General features: G+C 41.0%; 1 protein-coding gene across 6 annotated transcripts in view; it reads right to left on the bottom strand.

Moving 5' to 3' along the window:
• Positions 1 to 1,938: 1,938 nt before the first annotated feature.
• BBS9 (Bardet-Biedl syndrome 9) overlaps positions 1,939 to 25,620 on the bottom strand; it is a 422,348-nt gene continuing 398,666 nt past the window's right edge. For all 6 annotated transcript variants that reach the window (XR_011437925.1, XM_001500959.7, XM_014739190.3 and 3 more), the window contains 2 exons: positions 2,569 to 2,679; positions 1,939 to 2,373 (listed from right to left, as the gene is read on the bottom strand). Coding sequence is in view for 5 of the 6 variants with exons in the window: in XM_001500959.7 (XP_001501009.2) it covers positions 2,342 to 2,373; positions 2,569 to 2,679 (143 nt within the window). In the remaining variant the exon portion in view is untranslated. The remainder of the gene's footprint in view (positions 2,374 to 2,568; positions 2,680 to 25,620) is intronic.

The following is a 25,620-nucleotide window of genomic DNA, read 5'->3' as shown; positions in this document are numbered from 1 at the left end:
TAAAATTATGAGGCCAAAATCAGGAATAAAAAGACAACTTAAATTTGAGAAATCCTTTATCAAAAGGTACTTTTAAGTCATGAATCAAATTATTTTATCATTTTTAGAATTTACATTTTAAATTTGGTAATGGTGAAAAGGTTAATTACTCACTTCTTTCCTTTTGGCAGCTAGTAAAATGTGAAAGGTAATAAATTAGATATATTTTTAAATGTTTATGTGTATGATGTATGTTCATAGAGTTCTGTATTAAAGTGATTCAAATAAAAAATAAAACTATTTGGTCAAGTAATTGTGCCAATAGGCTTAAGATACTGATAATGATTTCCAGAAAACATTTTGCGAATATATTTCTCAACATAAAAACTCTCAGTATAACATATAATTGTAGCAACAAAAGTCACCTTAGATTCTCAACCCAGAGATAGGAAGCCTCTTGAATTTTGTTGGTAGTCACTCTCTCACAGAAGAGAGCAAACGTGGATGATATAAATAAAAGGGAAATAACATGGACGACATAAATAGAGGAGGGATTTGAAAGAGAGAGAAACTATCACACTTGTACACATTTAAAATAACCTTTATAAATCAAACAATATGCTTCAGTTTCATATCATGGAGTATAAAGGGAGAGAATCACAGGGTGACGGGAAAGAATGGGGGACTAGGTGAAGGGGCAGAAAGACTGATCAAGGCAGATGAACATAGAAACACAAGACAGAGAAAGAAACTGAGCTAAAGAAAGGCAGTTAGAAGGTCACACACAAGCAAGACATGACTCAAAAAAAGGCAGAAAGAGAAAGAAGAAGAGAGATGAGCACATGGGCACAAGTATAGTACAAAAAACATTCATGGAAACAAAATATCCAAAAAAGAGAGACTTAAGACAGAAACACACTTTTAAGAAGTAATACATCTCTTTTGTAACCTTTCTTGAAGAAAGCTGTTGAAGACAATCAGAAGTGCTGTGTTTTTGCAACTATAGGTATACACAGAGCCATGCCATCTTTTTCTTTTTGGTGAGGAAGAGTGGCCCTGAGCTAACACCTGTTGCCAATCATCCTTTGTTTTGCTTGAAGAAGATTCACCCTGAGCTAACATCTGTGCCAGTCTTCCTCTATTTTGTATGTGGGTCACTGCCACAGCATGGCTCTGACGAGCAGTGTAAGTCCACACCCAGGACTTGAACTTGCAAACCCCAGGCTGCCAAAGTGGAGCACGCCAAACCAAACTACTACACCACTGGGCCAGCCCCAGTTGCCCATGACATCTTTTACTGGTCCCCACAGGCTGGGTGAAATTAACCTAATGGTTGACTCTTGCCCAAAGGCTAGAAGTTGACCACACTCCTGCTCGACAATTAAAAATATTACATCTGCTGCTGCAACACCTAGAAAGCAATGCTAGAAATAGTAAATAATGCATCTTCTGCAGTTTTTTGACACTTCACATATAGAAAAACCATGAACTCATTTTCCCATTTGTACTGACGGAGAGGCATTGCAAAAATGGCACAGACATATTCTTGTTTAAATAAATCAGTCTTGAAACTGCAATTTTAACTTGAAACTGGCAGAATCTCTTTTATTTCTTGCATATAAAAACCTTAAATTTAATGGTAATTAAGTGTGAATCCTTTCCTAATATGGGTTTTTAAAAGGTGTCACCCATTGGGGTCATGAAAAGAGGATGTTAAGGTAGTAGCTTCCTTGAAAATATTTTACATTTTCATACAACACTAGAGAACTTACCTTCTCCCACTTTTAGCTTAATAGAGTAAATCATATGAAAGTTCTGTAGTTTCTTTTATTTATAAAACAATCTCTTGGAGTCTTACCACGGAGTAGCAAAGTTTTCATCTCCTTTCAATTTCCTTTGAAGAAATAATGTAGACAAATCACATGTATAACCCTCTGATTATAAATCAAATCCAAGATATTGTTTGACAATGAGATGCTTTATTAAATTTGATACATTTACTATATAAGAATTCTGTGAAAAAATGGGGTATCAAATTATTTTGGATCTGGGTCGCTGCAATATAAAGTCTGTCCCCAAATGATGTCACTTCACTGTATCCTGTGGCTGCAAGCATACAGATGACCAAAAAAGCAGCAACATCCTTTCCCCGTAAGACAACTTTCAACTGACTTGCCCATGGTATTACAAGTCCTCCTAGTAAAATAAGAAGGCCCCATCCCCATCTCTACATAGTGTCATCTCCAGGTGGGTGAGCCGGATGAAGCACCTGGGCGAGTCCTACATCTGTGCTGGCCATGAGGTCCACACAGGATCAGCCTTGAGAAGCCATCTTCCCCTCAACCAAACAATTCTACTTGAACTATTCTGAGACTCCTTGAAGGGATGAAACTTCTGCAAAAAAAGAAAGTAACAGAGAGAGAAATATTGAAAGGAATACACAAATGATATTAAGCTGCACCAACGCCAAGGGGAAGGACGAAGAAGCTGAAAAACAAGCAGCTTTGCAAAATGCTCTCTGGTATGACAAAAACTGGAGAGTGTTGCTGTTGGTGGCATATCATTTGTGAAGGCCACTCGTTCTCTTACCAGGTATGGGAGTCTCTGCAATGAGGTGCTTGTGGTTGGTAAACAGTTCAGTGGAGTCTTGTTCTACTGATCTTTCCTCTAGGTCTGATTCTGGGATCGTGGTACAGCCACCTGGTTGAAAAATACAAACAGTATTTTAAGCCAAGTGTAGGAAAACATGCCTTTCCACACAAAAACCACAGCTTAAGAACATATCAATCACAAAGATAATCAACGATGTGACAATAATCTTCAGGGGAGGACAGAAGACTTAAACGTATCTCTTTGGTCAAAATACTGGGAATGAGTTATTGTCCCCACAGACATATTATACTGATGATCACTTAGCAACAGCAGCAGCTGTGTTGTCTTTAAATTTACCCTTTTTAAAGTCAGGAAAGGACAAAACCTATAGCATATGTGATATCAATACTATAATGGCGCCTCAGCAGGAATTCCCTTTAATACCAGAGCATCAGAAACTGTAAAAGAAACAAAGCACATCGATCACGAGGGAAGGAAACTTTCCTTGAGCAAAGAAGAAGACTGCTCGGAGACAGTGACTGTGGTGGTATTTCTCTGGAATCTGATTCTACCCCTGAATCCCAACACCTTACAGCACAGACACAAACACTTCATAATTCAACAGGAAAGTCATGAACTGCATTGGGGAAGCTGTCAATTTCAAGTCAATTCCAAGATGACTTGAGGATGAGCTGGCACCACCATGCTTTTGCAAACTGGGTGTAAGTAATTTGATTTTATCCACCAAAATCTCGACTGGAAAACTCAAAATCATGTGAGATTTTCCTGACTACATCTGCAACTTGATTTGACTAATTTGCCATCATTCCCTGGAAATGTACTAACATGCTGTATACTATATATATATTTTCCCAAAGCCATTCTTCTTGTTAATGAAGTGTGATTTTTTTATTTCTTTTTCTGAGGCTTCTCACACACTGAGTCCAAAGCCTCCATAATCATGTTTGGCTTTATGCTCAAGGGAGCTTATGAAAAGAGACGGTATCGGCCACACTGATCTGTAGACCCCATCGTTCAAGTATGAGGGAAGAGGGAAGATTCCAGGTCTGAAGGACAACACACCTTACCATTCATCCCTCTGCACCAACTCTGAAAAAGAAATTGATGCTGAAGGAAACTTGAGAGAAAAGCATTTCCACACTCATAAAATAAGAATTAGAGGGAGCCTCAGAGGTTACCCAAACAGGAAACGTTAGAATTATCCATCAATGCAATGGAACTCCCCTAGCTGCATCTGCAAATCGCGAGGGCCCCATCCAGAAGGAGAACCAGGCTTATTTTTAATCTCTTTCCAAAGCCTGTAGATCATGGTAACAATAATTATCATTATTAAGTACTTTCTAAGTGGGAGAAACTCTTCCCATATTATCTCATTTAGTTCCTACAAACCACACCACGAAATAGATATTATTCTTCTCATTTTATAGACGAGAAAACTGAGGTCTCATAAGATTCAGTAACTTGCCAAGGTCACACAGCTCCTAAGGAGTGAGACAGAGTTCACAGCGAAGCCTGACAACTCCTAAAGCCCATGTTATCTAACCACTTACTCCACGGCTCCCACTTGCAGCATTAACCAAAGAGAGACTGTGGCTGCGGGTTTCTGGTGTCAGCAGGTTTGAGTTCCCCTGGTGACCCACCGAGAATGGCTGCCAGGGAGCACCGTTTACAGTATTGCGAGGGAGGGGCAGGCTCTGAGCTGCTTTGGGGAAGCCCAAGAAATAACATCCTCCTTCTCCTCCTGGACCCTCATCCAGTGGAGAAAAAAGGAATAGGGCATGTCGGGATGGGGGAGAGGTACCTCTTAAGGCTAATGACAGGGAAGAAGAGAAAGAAGGGATGTGCTCCCTGCAGAAGAGAACCCTGATCGCAAGAAAAAAGGCCAACGAGGGGCCTCATTTCTCATTCCAGACTCACAAATCAGATTAAGTCATTTCTCCATCCCTGAGGAAGAGAGAGGGAGGGCGCAGGGTGAGGCCAGGAATGCTGTGCTTCACACACAAGGAAACTTCAGGAGTGGGGAATAAGTGGCCCAGGCAACAGATGGGAAGGAGTGGAATGATAGGTTAGCAGTGTCTGCCATATGTGAAGAGAGGCAGGTCTCCACTTAATTAGTGTCCACCTTTTATTCTAGCTGACAATACTGAGACAAGACAGAAGGATGAAGACTCAAAAAGCACTTCCTAGGGACCTGCCTCATGGCATGGTGGTCGGGTTTGCGTGGTCCACTTCAGTGGCCCAGAGTTCACAGGTTTGGATCCCAGGCACAGACATACACACTATTCATCAAGCCATGGTGTGGAGGCACCCCACATACAAAACAGAGGGAGATTGGCATAGATTTTAGCACAGGGCCACTCTTCCTCAAGCAAAAAGAGGACCATTGGCAACCAGTGTTGCTCAGGGCTAATCTTCTTCACCAACAAAAAAAAAACCCAAAACCAAAAACCCACTTCCTATTTCTTCAATCATGTGGGCACAAAAGGAAAAGTCAGTTGTTTTAGACTATCAACAACTTATGTAATTTGCTCTCTTCTCCTTGGCACAAAACTTTCTGCCTTGTCCTAAGTACAGAGAGATGACCAGTCTCTTAAATCCCACTGCAGGGCTGACCAGGCACTTGTCCTGGGAATCTCACCCCCCTTTCTTTGGATGCCTCCATGCAGCCAGACTCACCAACCATATTCCCAGAGTTTCTGCCACTTTCAGCTTGGAAGGAACAACAGGATGTGGGACCTGGCATCTGACCAATGGGAAATGGGAGAAGGGAAGGAGCTGGGCAGAGAATTCTCTCTCTGACTCCCTCTCTCGGGTCAACTTTGGATTATTATTTCCTTTCTGCCAACCTCCAGAAACCGCTGTGTGCTGAGTGGATGCACCTGCTGCGTCTCTTCATGCCTCTTTGAGAGATACGGATGCACCACTTCACATTACTTCACGTATGGCCTCAACTCGCCTCCCTTTTTCCCCATCCTCCCTTCCTTGAGTTTGCCAAAGAAACTGCCATCACTTTAACCCTTGCCTCAAGCTCTGCGTTCTCACAAAAATCATTGGTACTGGAAGTAGTTTTAAAATGTAGGCCTTCAAGATGGATTTGAAGTTAGAATGTCCATCTCTCTGTGGAAGAAATAGGGGCTCCATGGCTGGGGGTAAACAGGATGCGAGCAACCCCCGGTATGCAATTACTTAAGCTTTTACCCATGGTTAATGGGGATGATGTGCACGTAGAGCTCAAGACTGGGAGATCAAGAAATTGTAGCATAGAAACGTTTATAATTACAAGGATTCCTGAGTAGGGAGGTGGCTTCCGATGACTAGATACTTTGTAAAAAGAGAACGGCAAGTTTCAGCGCCGTTAACAGACAACAGACAGCAAATCCAGAAAGCCAGAAGGCCTCTTTGGCCTCGCTAGTTTAAGAGAGGTCATCAGAACAGCAGAACTGGGTATCCCCAGTGAGCTTGGTAGAAAGGCAGACTCTCAGGCCCCATTCCACAGCTACTGAATTAGAATCTGCCAAGAAGGACAGATGGGTATATCTGATCAGATTTTTTTCCAAGAAAAAAATATTTGTTTCTTAAAAATTTTAAAGTAAGCTGTAAAAGGAGAGAAATAAAATGTAAAACTTCCAAACTAACAGAGACCCTCTGAAGCCCACCTGTGGAAGTGGAGCCTGGGTTCCACAGACGCCAGATGAAGCACCCTTGGCTTAGAGCCCGTCCCGTCAAAGAAGGGGAAGGAAAAACACAGCTGGACAAAATCATCCAAACACATATCACGTGTATGTCACATTATGAGCCAATAGGCAAAAACAAGCTAGAGTCGGAGACATCCTGACCTGGAAATCATAATCCTGTGGACCTACTGGGTGCTGGGCAAGCAGCTATGAATTCTCAATGCATTGGCTCACTCAGTCCTCTAACAACCCTGTAAGGAAGAGTTCATTGGCCCCCTTTTACAATTGTAGAGGTATTGATGTTAATTTGTGTTTTCTTCTTCTGTTGTCCCTCCCCCATCCCCTGTACCTCCAAAGGTTCCTGGAGCCACCTTGTGTTTCCTTGACTCAGAAATTTGTAATGGGGCCAAATCAAAAGTAGCCTGAAAATGCTTTCCGTTCTAGCCTTGGTTTTCCACAGCCTGAGGTCACTGAAGATATGGAACTCAGCATTTCTGCGGAAAGCTTTCCTCTAGCCATAACTCAGAGGGGTAAAGCTCAGAGGGAGAGAGATGGTTGAAGCCTAGGCTGGACCACCCCAAGGTAACAAGGCATCGGCGGATAGAGGCATGGGACACAAGGAGGGCTGGGCACCAGGAGCCCCAACCTCAGCAAGGCCTCCCTCACTCCACCAGGCCTCCGCTGTGGGCTTAGGCAATGAGGCTGTTGGCAGGACTGCGTCCTCATTTTCTGAGCCCCATACGGGACGGGAGTGTAGGGGTGGAGGGGGTCAGGGGAGCAATAATAACTCAGACTGAATTTCCTACCTTCTTGCTATTAAAGAAAATAAAAATTTTGACCTTTTTTTTTGTATCTCTGACTTGGCTTTGGAAGACTAAGTGTCAGGCTTGCTAGAAAGTCTCAACTTATTAAGTGTAAACCGAAAGATGACGTCATTGCCAAAGGTCACACAGCAAGTCTGTATGAGCTGCAGCCCAGCTCTCTGCACTACAGCAGCACTTCTCAAAAGGACCGGCTTTTAAAATTTCCAATCTATCTAAACCAATACTTTTGTAAAACAGAATAAAAAGAATTACTAGAAAAATGAGAACAACATAACAGCCCTCACCTTTTTGTATTAGAGTCAATCACTGTAAAAGTATTCTGTTGATTGCTTCAAGTTTCTAAACACTTACTCTCAATTTCAGGTACAAAAAGTTCGCAGACAAATGCCAGTCTGCCGGCCACACTTGGAGAAGCACTGACTTCAAGATATGATTTACATTAATTAATTTGATACATAGAATTAGAGTTAAAAATAATAATTCAGCAAATTCTTAGTTCAAATAGCCAGTAAACTCATTTTGGAAATAACATGGGCTTCTCACAACGTCTGTGTCTCCCTTCTGCTCCAATGTCTGGCTGCCAGATCACTCATTGCATAGTGTCCAGGACAGGCTCCCTCTCCCCACGAACACAGCATGTCCAGGTTCCCTCTTCCTACCGCTGCTGCAACTATGGAGATCTACTTCTATTTCTGTGCTCTCTTATAAAGAGGAGTTTCGCTAAGGGAATCTGGGATCTGGAGTCAGACCTCTGTGCATTTTCACAAAGGAACAATGTCACGAGTGGTAGCTTTGTTAGAGTTCTTTTACAAATAAATAATTGGGTTAAAAACCTTTTCTGGACTAATCTGGAAATGTAACCCCTGTAGATGAAATTTTAAAACACGAAGCATATATTATGAATTGCGAACAATCAGCACACAAGCGTTCGGACAAGACAGTTTATAAATTGGAGCCTACACTAGTGATGTTTAAGAGGATGTTTTTGAGGTACTTTACTAAGCTGCCTACTCCTCTGAATTGTTACCAAATTATGTACATGCCCATTTGTGTTAATTAAACCTGGCTGTAAAAATTTGCTTTTTTGCAAACTAATAACACATTAATACATGTAATAATCATCATGTAGCCAGAAAATTATTTAAGTAGAAATAATTCTGAACAAACAGGAGTTCATCCTGTATTTATAAAGATAACCGAACTCTAGAATTCTTTAAAAGGATTCTAAGCTATCCTCAAACCTATTTCTATATTAAGAGCAAATTATAAAATGGTTGAACTTCCTCTTCACCAGGTGGAACATATTTTATCAACAAAGCAATTACTCTAAGGAATTTCTGCTCACTGTCAGATAAACAAACAAACAAACAAAAACAACAAAAAAGAGCTCAGGTCCTTTCCGCAGGTTGCTATTGTGGAGTTAACTGTAAAAGTTATAGAGTTCAAAGGTCAAGATAGGAGGCTGGGCAGAAACAAATGTGATTGTCATCTAGAATACTAGAGATCAAAATCAGAATGCAAGGTAAGCAATGGTATGCCGGCAAATGCATAACCAGCTGGCATTCAAGGGAAAAAAAAGTAAAGCCCTAAGCCCTAACCTGTAGTGTTTGCCCATTTCCGTGGTGTAAATATTCCCACCATGGTCAATTTCAAGCAGCCAACATGCCATCACCAAATGTGGAGCTTGGCAGAGATGTGCAGGAACACACTGTTAGACAGTACTTTCACCAGATGGATTCTGTAGGCATAAAATGCCTCAAGAGCACTGATGACAGTAAAATGCAGGAAAATAATCAGTGAAGAGTTTTGAAGTGCATTATCTTTGTTCTTAATACAATTTATTTGGCTATAAGTTTATGCAATTTAATTTTTAATAATGGCTGTGTTTAACAACTGGCTCACAGAATTCCTAAAAATTCAATAATTGATTCTCATGAACTAGTGTGAGTCAGCTCCAGCACTGAAGGTGGGCATGGCACAGGGGGTTTAACATGATGTTTTGAAGCCAAATTCAAACAGGGGCTCAGCATTTACAAGCCAAGTGACCCTCTTGAGCAAGTTATTTCACTTCAATGAGCCTCAGTTTCCTTATCTATAAAACAGAAACTATGGCAGCCCTGCTTCATAAGGGAGAAATTGATGAGTGTGTACAAATACCTGGCACATTGAAAAACACATTAAGTTCTGACTCTTTATTTTCAGGTCAAAGTTAGGAACACTCAAAGAATAAAAAGACCAAGAGAAAAGTCCTTAAAGGTGGGAGTCTGAAGAGGCAGGGTTCACACAAGCTAACACACCCCTGGGACCAAAGACACAGGCCTGCAGCAAAAAAGAAAGTGCCCAGAACCTCTAACCACGTGGCCACCTCTGAAGCCAACTACTCTCTGTTACTCGTGCCCTATCGGATAGCTTTCCTGCTACGCCTAATATTTGAGTTCTAATATTTGATTCTACCCCAGGGGAATCCCAGTGGCCCAGCTTACCTGCCTTACTGCCTACCTTGTAACTCAAATAGCCTAAACCAGGGGTTGGCCAGATGCTAAATATTTTTCAGCTTTGCAGCCCATCTGGTCTCTAGTGCAACTACTCAGTTTTGCTGTTGGAGTGCAAAAGCAGCCATAGACAATATGCAAACATGAATGAGCATTGCTGTGTTCCAATAAAACTTTATTTACTAAAACAGGCAGTGGGCCAGATTTGGCTCATGGGCTGTAAGTAGTTGGCCAACCCTCTGGCCTAATCCAAGGCTCATGGAAAGCTACTCTTCATACAGCAGCCTAATTCTAAAGGTTCTTAGAGGCATTTAATATTGCTAGTTCATCTTACAGTATTACTACAACAATAGCAATAATAAGTTGAAGAAGAAATAGCAGTAGTAGTAGTAATTGTTGTCGTTTAAAAGCATATTGTTTGGGAGAGGCAGGACCAAGATGGTGGAGTGAGAGGTCTTCTTTGTCTCTCCCCCGTCGAATCTACAACTAATTGGACATTCGCCAATTAACAAAGGATATCCAGATAGCATCTCAAGACACCTAAAAGTCTCGTGCTACTACACATCGGAAAGCGGACAGACTTCCCCCTGGGAGGAGGTGGAAATAGGTGAAAACTCTCCGACCCCCGACCCCAGACCCCCGGACAGCCTAGTTCCTGCAAGAGGCTCTCTTCCAGCAGACTCCCCCATAGCATCGCCACACACCAAGGGCAGGAGTGTGCACTCACCAGTGGAGCAACGGTGGAAACAGGTGACAACACTACTACCCAAGCCCCCCGCGATCACACCTAAGCCCAGAGGGAATTCCCCAGGGTCCCGCACCCACCAGCAGGGAAGGCCTCCACTCCCCATTAGCAGGGAGGCCCCACCCAGAAGCCAGAACAAAGAGAAGCTCCTGGCAGGCCCAGCACGGCACCAGACCACTCACAGTCTCTGGCGCACGACTCGGTGCAGGGGGCGCCCGGACTTCCCGTAGACGTGCTTGGGGACACGGTTGGAGCTCCAGCACCTGGCTCTGTGGCGCAGGGGAAGGCTCCGGGGTCCCCCATCTCCCTGGCAGGGAAAGCCTCTGCTCACCATTAGCAGGGAGGCCACACCCAGAATCCAGGACAAAGGGAAGCTCCCGGTGGGCGGATCCCCTGGGGCAGCTCCAGACTACAAGCTGCCGCTGGGCTCACAGTCTCTGGCACACAGGTCGCTGCAGGGGGTGCCCGGACTTCCCATGGATGCGCTTGGGGACTGGGTGGAGCTCCAACACCCAGCTCTGCGGCCCGGGGGGTCGCTCCAGGGTCCTGCACCCCCCCAGCAGGGAGGGCCTCTGCTCACCACTGGCAGGGAGGCCCCGCCCAGCATTCGGAACACTGGGAAGCTCCCTAGAGCAGAATTCCCCACAAGGCAGCAGCTCACAAGCCACTGCCAGGCCCACAGACTCTGGCCGTGTCCCAGATGAGGCAAGGGGCTCCCAGAGATCCCGTGAGAGTGAAGTGGGGCAGAGAAGAGCTCTGGTGAAACGGCTACATAGCCCAGGGGTGAACTCTAGGTTCTTACAGCAGCCTCAGCGAAAGCCTCTGCACAGCACTAGTGGAGAGGTCCCGACTGGCAATCGCAAGGCGGGAAGGCCCTGGGGCAAAAGTAGCACAGCTAGGTGAGCTAACGACAGACTGCAGAAGATACTCATAGCTCCGCTGGGACCTATAGTGGACAAGTGGGATCTGGTGGGCTCTGTTAGGGACAAATCGGAGATTATAGGTGATCCTGCTCCTGGCTGATGGGAAAGCCCACAACACCACTGCAGACCACAAGGAGGGCACGCATCTAGGTGGGCTGCAGCAGTAGGTACCAGCAGCCTGAGGCCCCCTTGCGATTGCCCCCACAACCGATGAGGGACCCCCACAGGACCACTGTGACTACGAGGAGGGGTCCAGGCCCAGTCAGTAACAGCTGACAGGGTTCCTGGTTGGGGCAGTCTAAACAGCTGCCCCCCCCCACACACACACACACCAGTCGCAACAAGTGGAAGCAGCGACTAAACTCTATCTCTATGAGGAGGCACAAATCCACGCCATCAAGCAGTATGAAAAAATATATTAAATCTCCAGAACAGAAGGAAAATGATAAGCACCCAGAAAACAATCCCAAAGACAATGAAATCTATAACCTAAATGACGATGATTTCAAAACAGCCATTATGAAAAAACTCAATGACCTAAAAGAGAATTCAGATAGACAACTCAATGAGTTCAGGAGCTATGTCACAAAAGAGCTTGACACTATAAAGAAGAACCAATTAGAAATATTGGAGATGAAGAACACAATGGAGGAAATTAAGAAAAATCTGGACTCTCTGAACAGTAGGGTCGATAATATGGAGGACAGAATTAGCAATTCGGAGGATAGGAATTTAGAAATGCTGCAGGCAGAGGAGTAGAGAGAATTAAGACTAAAAAGAAATGAAGAAACTCTCCGAGAATTATCTGACTCAATTAGGAGATGCAACATAAGGATTATAGGTATACCAGAGGGAGAAGAGAAGGAGAAGGGGGCAGAAGGCCTGTTCAAAGAAATAATAGCTGAGAACTTTCCATACTTGGGAAGAGAGATGGAACTTCACGTGACAGAAGCCAACAGATCTCCAAACTTTATTAACGCAAGAAGACCAACCCCAAGACATATATTAGTGAAACTAGCAAAAGTCAACGACAAAGAGAAAATACTAAGGACAGCCAGGCATAAGACAATAACTTACAAAGGAAACCCCATAAGGCTATCAGCAGATTTCTCAGGAGAGACCTTACAGGCTAGAAGAGATTGGAATGAAATATTCAAAACTCTGAAGGACAAAAACCTGCAGCCAAGAATACTCTACCCAGCAAAAATATCCTTCAAATACGATGGAGAAATAAAAACCTTCCCAGACAAACAAAAGTTAAGGGAGTTCATCACCACAAAACCTCCCCTTCAAGAATTGCTCAGGAAGAAACTCATTCCTGAAAAATCAAAAAAAGGAAAGGGGTTACAAAATCCAGAACAAAGGAGATAAGCAGAAGGTCAATAACACAAAGTAACAGCTCTCCATCAGGACAAAATGCAAAAGAACCGGAAAACAAGTGATAAAATTGCAACAGTAGGCCCCCACGTTTCAATAATCACACTAAATGTGAATGGATTGAACTCTCCAATCAAAAGGCACAGAGTGGCAAGATGGATCAAAGAACAAGATCCAACAATATGCTGCCTCCAGGAAACACACCTCAGCCCCAAAGACAAACACAGACTCAGAGTGAAGGGATGGAAGACAATACTCCAAGCTAATAATGAACAAAAGAAAGCAGGTGTTGCCATACTTATAATAGACAAAGTAGACTTCAAAGCAAAACAGATAAAGAAAGACAAAGAGGGGCAGTATATAATGATAAAAGGGACACTCCACCAAGATGACATAACACTTATAAATATATATGCACCTAACACAGGAGCACCAAAATTCGTAAAGAAACTATTAACAAAACTAAAAGGAGACATCAACAGCAATACAATAATAGTAGGTGACCTCAACACCCCATTAACACCAATGGACAGATCATCCAGACAGAAAATCAACAAGGAAATTATAGAATTAAATGAAAAATTAGATCAGATGGACCTAATAGATATATATAGGACACTTCATCCAAAAACAGCAGGTTACACATTCTTCTCAAGTGCGCATGGAACATTCTCAAGGATAGACCATATCCTGGGAAACAAAGCAAGCATCAATAAGTTCAAGAGGGTTGAAATAATATCAAGCATCTTTTCTGATAACAATGCTATGAAACTAGAAATCAACTACAAGAATAAAGCTGAGAAAGGGCCAAAAATGTGGAGACTAAACAACATGCTACTGAACAAACAATGGATTATTGAAGAAATTAAAGAAGAAATCAAATATTATCGGGAGACAAATGAAAATGAAAACACACCATACCAAATTATTTGGGACACAGCAAAGGCAGTCCTAAGAGGGAAATTCATTGCAATACAGGCTCACCTCAATAAGCAAAAAAATCTTACATAAGCAACCTCAAACGACACCTAATGGAATTAGAAAAAGAAGAACAAACAAAGCCCAAAGTCAGTAGAAAGAGGGAAATAATAAGAATTAGAGCAGAAATAAATGATATTGAAACAAAAAAGACAGTAGAAAGGATCAATGAAACAAAGAGTTGGTTCTTTGAAAAAATTAACAAAATCGACAAACCCTTAGCCAGACTCACTAAAAAAAAAAGAGAGAAGTCTCAAATAAATAAAATTAGAAACGAGAGAGGAGAAATCACAACAGATACTACAGAAATACAAAGGATCATAAGAGAATACTATGAAAAACTATATGCCAACAAATTGAACAACCTAGAAGAAATGGATAAATTCCTAGACTCATACAAACTACCCAAACTGAATCAGGAAGAAATAGAGAATCTGAATAGACCAATCACAAGTAAGGAAATAGAAACAGTAATCAAAAATCTCCCCAAAAATAAGAGTCCAGGACCAGACGACTTCTCTGGAGAATTCCACCAAACATTCAAAGAAGATTTAATACCTATCCTTCTCAAACTGTTCCAGAAAATAGAGGAAGATGGAGCACTCCCAAATACATTCTATGAAGCCAACATCACCCTGATCCCCAAACCTGACAAAGACAACACAAAGAAGGAAAACTACAGGCCAATATCACTGATGAACATAGATGCAAAAATCCTCAACAAAATTTTGGCAAACCAAATACAGCAATACATCAAAAAGATTATACACCATGATCAAGTTGGATTTATACCAGGGACACAGGGATGGTTCAACATCCGCAAGTCAATCAATGTGATTCACTACATTAACAATATGAGAAACAAAAACCACATGATCATCTCAATAGATGCAGAGAAAGCATTCAACAAGATCCAATATCCATTTATGATAAAAACCCTCAATAAAATGGGTATAGAAGGAAAGTACCTCAACATAATAAAGGCCATATATGACAAACCCACAGCCAACATCATACTCAACGGACAAAAACTGAAAGCCATCCCTCTCAGAACAGGAACAAGACAAAGGTGCCCACTTTCACCACTCTTATTCAACATAGTACTGGAGGTGTTGGCCAGAGCTATTCGGCAGGAAAAAGAAATAAAAGGAATCCAAATAGGCAACGAAGAAGTAAAACTCTCGCTGTTTGCAGATGACATGATCTTATATATAGAAAACCTCAAAGAATCCATAGAAAAACTATTAGAAACAATCAACAACTGCAGCAAAGTTGCAGGGTATAAAATCAACATACATAAATCAGTAGCATTTCTATATGGTAACAATGAACTAACAAAAAAAGATCTCAAGAACTCAATCCCATTCATGATCGCAACAAAAAGAATAAAATACCTTGGGATAAATTTAATCAAGGAAGTGAAAGATCTATACAATGAAAACTGCAAGACTTTCTTGAAAGAAATCGACGACGACATAGAGATGGAAAGACATTCCATGCACATGGATTGGAAGAATAAACATAGTTAAAATGTCCATACTACCTAAAGCAATCTACAGATTCAACGCTATCCCAATCAGAATTCCAATGTCATTCTTTACAGAAATTGAACAAAGAATCCAAAAATTCATATGGGGCAACAAAAGACCCCGAACTGCTAAAGCAATCCTGAGAAAGAAGAACAAAGCTGGAGGCATCACAATCCCTGACTTCAAAACATACTACAAAGCCACAGTAATCAAAACAGCATGGCACTGGTACAAAAACAGATGCACAGATCAATGGAACAGAATTTAAAGCCCAGAAATAAAACCACACATCTATGGACAACTAATCTTTGACAAAGGAGCTGAGGGCCTACAATGGAGGAAAGAAAGTCTCTTCAACAAATGGTGCTGGGAAAACTGGACAGCCACATGTAAAAGAATGAAAATCAACCATTCTTTTTTCACCATTTACTAAAATAAACTCAAAATGGATCAAAGACCTAAAGATTAGGCCTGAAACAATAAGTCTTCTAGAAGAGAATATCGGCAGCACACTCTTTGACATCAGCTTCAAAAGAATCTTTTCGGACACCATAACCCCTCAGATGAGGGAAACAATAGAAATAATAAACAAATGGGACTTCATCAGGCTAAAGAGCTTCTTCAAGGCAAGGGAAAACAGGATTGAAATGAAAAAACAGCCCACTAATTGGGAAAAAATATTCACAAGTTACTTATCCGACAAAGGGTTAATCTCCATAATATACAAAGAACTCACACAACTCAACAATAAAAAATCAAATAACCCAATTACAAAATGGGCAGGGGACATGAACAGACATTTCTCCAAAGAAGATATACGGATGGCCAATAGACACATGAAAAGGTGCTCATCATCACTAATCATCAGGGAAATGCAAATCAAAACTACACTAAGATATCACCTTATACCTATTAGATTGGCAAAAATATCCAAAACCAAGAGTGACAAATGTTGGAGAGGCTGTGGAGAAAAAGGAACCCTCATACACTGTTGGTGGGAATGCAAACTGGTGCAGCCACTATGGACAACAGTATGGAGATTCCTCAAAAGGTTAAGAATAGAAATACCTTATGACCCAGCCATCCCACTACTGGGTATCTATCCTAAGAACCTGAAATCAGCAATTCCAGAAGTTCCATGCACCCCATCTTCATTGCAGCATTATTCACAATAGCCAAGTCATGGAACCAACCTAAGTGCCCAGCAACTGATGATTGGATAAAGAAGTTGTGGTATATATATACAATGGAATACTACTCAGCCATAAAAAAGGACAAAGTCGTCCCATTCACAACAATACGGATAGACCTTGAGGGTATTATGTTGAGTGAAATAAGCCAGACAGAGAAAGACGAACTCTGTATGACTCCTAGGTGGTAGTTAACATATGGACAAAGAGAACTGATCGGTGGTTGCCAGGGGAAAGGGGGGTGGGGGGAGGGCACTAGGGGTGAAGTGGTGTACCTACAACATGACTAATAATAATGTACAACTGTAATTTCACAAGGATCTTAATTTTTATAACCTTAATAAAAAAAAATTTTGCATACAAAGGGAAAAAAAAAGCATATTGTTTGCCCTGCTGTTACAACTGTGCTTTTTGCTTGGGCAGTGACAAACTTTTTTTTAAAATAGACTTTACTTTTTAGAACAGTTTTAGATGTACACAAGAATTTAGCAGCTAGTACAGTGAATTCCCATATATCCTCTGCACAGTTTCCCCTATTGTTAACACCTTGCATTAGTGGGGTACTTTTGTTATGATCAATGAACTGATTTTGATAGGTTATTATTAACAAAAGTTCCTAGTCTATTCAAATTCCCTTAGGTTTTACTGAATGTCTTTTTTCTGTCTCAGGAGCGCATCCAGAACACCACGTAACATTACTTGTCAGCTCTCCTTTGGCCCTTCTTGGTTGTGACAGTTTCTCACACTCTCCTGGTTTTCGATGGCCTCAACAGTTTTGAGGAGTATTGGTCAGGCATATTGCAGAGGCCCTTATACTGCAATTCGTCTGATGTTTTTCTCATGATTAGACTGGAGAAAAATTTTTAAAGAAAGTTTCTTTTTATAAATTCTTAGGGCTTCCATTATTTTAGGATTGTCTCCAGATGTTTATCTTTTCCTCTATCAAAAGTGAAAGCCAAGTGGGCAGTGAATGAGAGGCCCCTGAAGGGGAAGGAGGCCAAGAGCAAGGCTTGACTTAGACTGTGAAGTTCGCAGTGGTGGACCAGCTGGATCTAGCTGTAGGACCCAGGGCAGGTTATCAGTTGCCTCATCTGTAAAAAGCGGAACCTGATGCAGCCTATTGTGAGGATTACATGAAACCATGTACACCCAGCACAGTGTTTAGCACACAGCACATTTTGTCATCTCTGCTTTCTGTTAATTTTCTTGGCATAGATGCACTTTCTGCACCATTTCTGTGGAATCAAAGAACTTTAGCATTTAGTTCAACCACCTTCATTTAGTAGATATCAAAGCAGAGGCTCATAGAGGGCAGCTGATGCCTCTAACGTCCCAGGGCTAGTTGCTGGTTGTCCTGCTTCCAAAATCATTAGAGCTTCCTCAAGAACACCTCTTTTTCCAGAAAGATCTCAATGGCTGTGCTTGTGAGTTGGCTGTCCTAACTAGTACTTCCTTTCAATGATACAGAAAATCCAGAAGGTTGGCAAGCTGTTCTTTGGTTATATTTTAGGACTTTGCTGATTTATTTTCTTGCAACAGTAACCTTTGCAATCAACTGGGTGTATGGGTGCGAATGTTCCATTCCTTCAGGGAAGAGAAAATCTTTTCTTCTTTTTCCTTCATATACTTAAGAGGAATCAAACAAGGAGACACTTTGAGAATCACAGATGACCACAGACTCTGCTCTAACTTGTCAGCCAAAGAATCTTCCGTTCACGTGGCCAGAATTGCCACTAAGAATTGAAAACAGCAGAAACCTCAAAAACATACACCAGTGACATTTTTCTTTTAATCAAGATTTACTTGATGGATAAAGTGTTTTTTGAGGTTAACATTCAGATTTCATTTCAAAGGTTTATAATTCATGGGAAGCGTGGGGAACGGGTGCTTTGAAAAGGATATTTCACTATCTTAAATATGAAGAGCTTCCCTAAGAGACTACGAGTAGTTAAAAAATTCTCTGTAAATATATTCATTTGGAAAAGTTTTACTCTTTACCTTTCCTCTCTCCTTCTCTCTCTCTTTCTCTCTCTGTCCCTGTCTCTGTCTCTCTATATGTGTGTGCCAGTGTGCAGACACATACACACAGGCAAATAGACATGTACAGGAGTTCTCCTGATAATTCTCCTCTGCTCTGTTCATTTTCTTAGTTTTTAAAATATATTTTTTCTAGCTCAAGGAGAATGTAAGCTATAGAAAGCCAAGCATCCTATTGTATGTTAGTGTAGCAATTTCAACTAAGTATTTAGAAACTTTTTGGCAACAAGGAAGAATGGGAGGAAGGGGAGTGGGAAGAAGAGAGAGGGAGACAGAGGATGAAAAGGAAAGGGGAGGGAAATGATGAACCATCAACATATTCTATCTTTCTATTTTACATAGAAGTGTACACACTTCTACTTCTATTATATGCTGTATGAAGTGCATATACTTCTATGTAAGACATTTGGGGTGACTTACTGAAGATGTAGATGACTGAACATTAAAGCATACAAATACATTAGCAGTTAGAAAAATGTAATGCAGAATAGGAGGTATAGCGAGGCAGAATTGTGGATAAAACACAGATAAGGACTTACACAAGGGTGACAGCGGAGATAAAAAGCTCTGGAGGAAAAGTAGGGCTGCATTTTCCCTGATCTCCCTTCTTCCAAACTGGACTTCAGATTAAAGTGCCCAGTCTATCCTGTACTTGGACTTAACATTTCTTAAAAGCACACCATAATTGGGCCAGCCCTGGTTGCCCAGTGGTTAAGTTCAGTGTGCTATGCTTCAGCCGCCCAGGTTCAGTTCCCAGGCACAGACCTATACCACTCTGTTAGCAGCCATGCTGTGCTGGCAGCCCACATACTAAAAAATAAAGGAAGATTGGCATGGATGTTAGCTCAGGCCAAATATCCCTCAGCCAAAAAAAAAAAAAGCACACCATAATTGGTAAAGCTATGCTTGTTGGAATTTTTTCAACTAATGACGTGTGTGTATGACTACTCTGTTCTGTCCTTAAGGGCCATCTTGGAAAGGCAAATTTCTGTGAAATTGGGTTTAAAAAGGTGCTTACTGAACAGTTGATTCACAAAAAAAAACACATATATAGGAGATTGTTGATGAATACAACAGGTACAGACCTCGTCAAAATATATCTTGGAAATAAAGCCCTAACATATGGCTGAATGTGTTCTTACCATTGCACGATAAATCAGCTTGATACCACATGATGCTGCTGCTACTCTCAAGGAGGAACTGGGGGCACATATCCATGACCTTCTCATCTCCGCTTCCATTCTATCCTTTACTTTGTTGTAATGTGGAGGCATCTTACCCTTAACCTGGCACAATTTCACAGTTTCAAAACTCAGCAAAGCAGAAGGAAATGGCTTTCTATATAGTCTTAGGTTTCCAGTTCCAACATACAATAGTTGTTTTTCTACATTCCTTTTAAACCCATTCTACAACTTTTCTTCTTCCCTGTATTTGTAGATGACATGTGGACTGCATGGACAGTAACTCATCCACTGGCAACAGAGACAATGACTAACCACAGAGAGGCAGTGGAGGTGCCCAGCACGACACCCTGTGGAATGCTTGGGAGTTCAATTCTACTGCTTAATAATGTACTTGGATCCCCCTATACACGGTGAGAACTTAAATGTGTTCAAGACTATGCATGTACCTATGTTTGAAAATACTTCCATTTCACACCTCACAGCAGAGACCAAGTTTGTGAATAAAAAGGAGTCTAATATATTTTAAGAGATCTAGCATGTGTCTCAACAAGTTTTAAAATCCCCATAAAGGCTGAATACTAAGTCCCTTGGGGTGTAGGGGCTCCAGTCAGAGAGTCTGGATTTAAGAGAGCAGGGTGCTCCTGGCATTAAGATGTTTCCACAACTTGAATAATGATAGGTGTCCAAGTATTCTCTTAGCTGGACCACCACTTAGAATTTAGGTCCACTTGGTACAGTGGATTAAGAAATACAGGAACACAGCCATTTTCATCCATTGATAATTATGTAAACAGAATGTACCAAGCAGAAAAAGAGTCCTATTTACAAAAAAGCAAGTGCAGTCCATAAATCCTACAGATTGGAATGGATCCAGGTTAAGAATTTCTCCAGATGTCAGTCTGTAAACAGAGCTTCATAAAGTGAATTCCCCAATTAATTGTTGGCAAGAGTGATCTCTACACTATGTTAGTGCATTAGGACCCCCTACCATATGTAGGCAAACTGTTGTCTGGCCCTATAGATCGTTAATCAGTTATGATATAGCAGAACTCAGGGGAAAGAAGCTGGGGTCAGCACATCTTCTTCTGATATGGAGAGACGGTACTGTAAAATTACTGCTCGGGAACTCGAAGCTTTGTTCACTGGGAAATGAGAACTCTCCTATTGATTTGCATTACATCTGTTTTTCTAACACATTTAGTTCTTAACCTGGAGCACTTGCAAAGACATGCACCCAGTAAGAACATAAACATGGAACTTAAAAGAAAACAACAAAAAACTACCCACTATTTTGTTAAAGGCTCCTATCACAATGTTTTCCCACACGTTAACAGGGCCATTAAATCCTCCAAACAGGAATACAAAAGTATCACCCAGCCATTGTGAAGGTGGGGAAGCAGAGAAAATTAATCTTTACTTTTCCTTGCCAGTTGATCAATGTCTGCAACGCAAAGCAAGATCTATTGTCTTTCAGCTAGATCTTTTCTATACTGATAAGAACAGTATTTTCTTGTTCAAAAAGAAGGTAATTGTGGTTTTTCATTCCCATTTTGTTTCTAACTCTTCAGGAAAACCAATGTACAACTGGGAAGAGACATAATTTTAAGACATTTCCATTTCAAAAACTTTCCTCTCCTAACTCCCTCTTCAGAGACCAACTCTCTCTCAAAAGTACACACACACAAATAAAACATTATAGTTACAGTTGAGAAAGAAAGGAAGCCAATAGTTCTGCAATAATAATTTCTGAAAAAGAACCCGAAATGAAATAGTAAGATCATAACTCTACTTTGGACACCGCATAAGAAGAGAGCCAGTGTTCTTCACAGCTTCCTTCTTGCATCAAGTGGCTATTAATTCCCCGATGATCCCGGCAACAGTTCTTCAACTTGAATTTCTTTCCATAACCCAATTAAAAGCCATAATCTTGACCAAACTGTGTTGTTTTTAATGATGACAGAATCTAGGTGGCAATTATGAAACTGAGAGTTCAGCTGGGTCAGTCCAGTTATAAACAAGTTGAGGGAAAAGGGAAAAGAACACGACGGCTCTGGAGAGTGCCTGTTTCATCATATTCTTTCACATATGATGGGGAACTTGAATAAACCCTCAGGACTCATTGCAAAGCAACTCTATCATCTAATGATATATTTCTATAATGGCCCATTAAATAATGTCATATTTTGCATAAAAGGGACATGTACACACGACGATAAACTAGCCCATTGATCGTGGGAAGGGACACCCTGAAAGGGGGCATGGCATGACAAGTATCTCTGTGTGTTGAGCAAAGTCACATCACTCTGGGCCTTAGTTTCCCTTCCTCTAAAATGCAGAAAATATAGCATTTCCTTTATGACAGATGAAGATTAGCTAATGCTTGTAATGCAGTTATCACAGAGCCTGGCACAGAGTAAGCCCCCAATAAATGTTAGCTATTATTTTCAGGACTAACCCCCAACATACGTTAGTCATTACACTTGCAGCCAATTACACATGAAAGTGCAAACCATGAGGACAGCATGAATTGATATTTGACACTCTAAAAAATGCTCAGGTAAAAACCGAGGATGGGGTAGCAGACCAGCGGTGGAATGTTTCCAGCTGGACCCCATGGCCAAAGCCAAAATTGTCAACAAGGCATTAAAATAATTCTCTTGAAAATAGTGCACACATTCCTTCTAAGACGAAATCACTGATAATCTATTATCACAGATAACTACTCTTCTGTGGAATTTTAACAGGGCTCAAATGATGATGATGACGATGGTGATGATCAGGGGTACATAATCACATTCATTGTTTTCTATTTACCAGCAGTGCCTTTACTACTAAGAAATGCAAACCCACAAGATAATATGACATAAATGGATGAAACATTAAGATAAAAGGGTGAAACAATGGTAGGCTTGCTTTCTCATGGGAAATTGAAATGGCCAGCAGATGAACCTTAAAAGAGGAAGTCTGCTGACCCAGTGTTACTAAACATAGGAGGCAGCCAAGGAGCGGAGGAATAAAGCCATGTATTTAAATGTATGCCTTGAAGGAAGCAAACACCAATTATTTTTATATGACTTTAATTCTCCCAGTGAATACTTTATGGGCATTGGCAAGTCCTTCTGGAAAAGGAAGGGATTATTAATGACAGAGTCGGTGGCAACTGCTCACCAATGCTCTAAGAAATGAGGCTTAACAAAGAGTCATTTAGTTCAAATCCCATCTCTAAAGATATAGAAGTTTTAAGGATCCTTAAAAAAATAGTAAGGTATTATGTTCACATATAGAGTCCTTTCTATTTTAGTTTCCAGATGGTTCTATAGCATGCGTGATAAACAAATAAGCTTCTCACAGGAAAATAAACACACAGAGGGAAGGAATTAGAATTATTTTTTATCTTATGCAAAGAGTAGGTGCTTAATGTTAACTTGTTGATTTGAAAAGGAACTTGTGAAACTTAAGGAAATACACAAGAAACACAGCCTTTAAAAAAGTTATCTTTGAAGAATTTTCTACCACTTCATTCCAGGATTGCAGGCTGGTGACAGTCCACTAATGTACAGGCTAGGAAGTCTGGGGAGACGCCCAATCAGCTTCTGTATTCTGTCTTACTTCTCAAAGAATTTAACCCATGTACTCTAGCAAATTCTCATGTTATATAAGATGTAATCTCTCTAGCTAGCATATTGCTCATAATATATTCCAGTTGCTTCAAGAGCATGGACTCTACAGCTAGACTGCCAGAATTTTAATCCCAGCCCCACCATTATTAGTTGCTGTTTTCAAATTAGTTACTTGATCTTTCTGTGACTCAGTTTCTTTATTTGTAAAATGCAGATTATGATTGTACCTAGCTCATAGGGTAATTGTAAAGATTAAGTGAGTAAATTTACTTAAAGCATTGCAAATAGTACCTAGCTTATAGTAAGTGATATGTAAGTGTTATAATGATATTATTATCATCATCTTTGCCTTACATTGCCAAAATTCCCTCACTTACTCTCATGTAAGCTACAGGGAAAGAGGACAGCGAATTCTGAGAAGGCAGAAAGCAGCAGCTACAGCTGTCTGACCTCCAGGAAAACTATGCTGCTAGCTAGTCAAGGAAAACCTTAATCGGTTGTCTGGTCTGGCAAAAAAAAAAGCAGTGGCCAGTAGGAAATAAGAGCTTTGTAAAGAAAAAACAAAGTTTGGGGTCTAGATAAACAACAAAGGACAACAATAAACATCAAATCAGGAATAATTTACTGTTTCTTGACTCCACTTTCCTACATCTTCCTCCATTTCTTTGCTCCTCTTGGCAGTAAAACTTCTCCAGAGTCGTTTGTATTTGCCACTTTCAATTCCTTTCTTTTCCTTCCTCTTGTACATCCATCCCAGTCCAGCCTTTGCCTCTACCACTCCACAAAAGTTCTTTTGTCAAGATCACTAATGACCTCCACATTGCTAAATCTACTAGACAATTTCAGCCCTCATCTTACTTGACCCATAGGCAGCATTTGACACAGATCATTCCATCTTCTTTGAAACTCTTCCTTCACCCGACTTCTAGGATACCACATTCTACTGATTTTCCCCGTACCTCACTGCCTGCTCCTTCTCAGAATCCTTTGCTGGTCCCTCCTCTTCTCCCAAACCTCCTAAAAGTTAGAATATCCAGCACTCAGTCTATGATCCTCACTGCTTTTCTTAAAATCACTCCCTCGGTGACCTTATCCAGTCTCACGGCTTTAAATAACATTTTCATTCTGACAACTCCTAATTTTATAACTCCAGCCCAGATTTGTTTCTTGAACTTCGCACTCCTATGTCCACCTCCTTATTAAATATCTTCAGTTGGATATCTAACAGCATCTCAAACACAACATGCCCCAAACTGCACTCTTGATCTTCCCCACAAGCCTGTTCCATCCCAAAGCCTTTCCCATCTCAACTCCATCCTTCCAATGGCTCAAGCAAAAACTCTTGTAGTCATTCTGGACTCCCTTCTTCCTCTCACACATCACAGCCACTCTGTTAGGAAATTGTGCTGTCTCTACATTTAAAATATATCCGGAATCAGACCACCTCTCACTACCTTCACCACTACTACCATATTGATACAATCCACCATCATCTCATATGCGAATTATTGCTAAATTACTTACCTGAGTAACCTTCCAAGTGACTGCTCACTTCTACTTTTCAACCCCCTACAATCTATTCTCAACACAACAGCCAGGGATCCTTTTAAAATGTAAGATTGTATTATTCCTCTGTTCAAAATGGCCCTCCCCATTTCACCTGGAGAAAAAGCAAATGTCTGCCACAGGCTGTACATGATCTGACCCCTCTGACCTCTTCTCCCACCTCTCTGCCTTACTGGCCTCCTTGCTGCCCTTGGAACATGCCAGGCACATTCTCTTTACCTGGAACACTTGTCTCTCTGATCTCTGCATGGATGAACCCCTCACCTTCTTCCAGTCTGTGTTAAAAAGTTGTCTTCTCAACAAAGCCTACCCTAACAACCCGATTTAAAATTATAATCTTGTAACTGCCCCCTTTCTGACATTCCTTTTCTTTTTTCTTAGTACTTATCGTCTTAACACTAACATTTATTATTGTCTAACACACTATATAGTTTACTTACTTATGCTTATTGTTTATTGTCTCCTTCTGCTAGAATAAGAGCTCCAAAATCGCAGGGATCTTTGTCTGTTTTGCTTGCTGTTGTATCCCAAGCCCTAGAATAGTGCCTGGCACACAGTAGGCACAAAATAATTACTTGTTGACTTGAGTGAATGGATTTAGGCTAAGAGATCAGGAGGGAGCAATGGAAACCAAAATTCATTCAATTTTTTCATAATATTATCTGCCTTTTCCACTGGGAGGTTGGAAAATAATTACAGCAGAAAGTACTATAGAATCTCTTTTTTTTTTTTTTAAGATTTTATTTTTTTTCCTTTTTCTCCCCAAAGCCCCCCGGTACATAGTTGTACATTCCTTGTTGTAGGTCCTTCTAGTTGTGGCATGTGGGACGCTGCCTCAGCGTGGCTTGATGAGCAGTGCCATGTCCACGCCCAGGATTCGAACCAACGA

This window comes from Equus caballus, chromosome 4 (assembly GCF_041296265.1).
Source record: "Equus caballus isolate H_3958 breed thoroughbred chromosome 4, TB-T2T, whole genome shotgun sequence".
Classification (NCBI taxonomy): Eukaryota; Metazoa; Chordata; class Mammalia; order Perissodactyla; family Equidae; genus Equus; species Equus caballus.
Note: the sequence above shows the minus strand (reverse complement) of the source record. Positions and strands in the feature narration are given on the sequence as shown.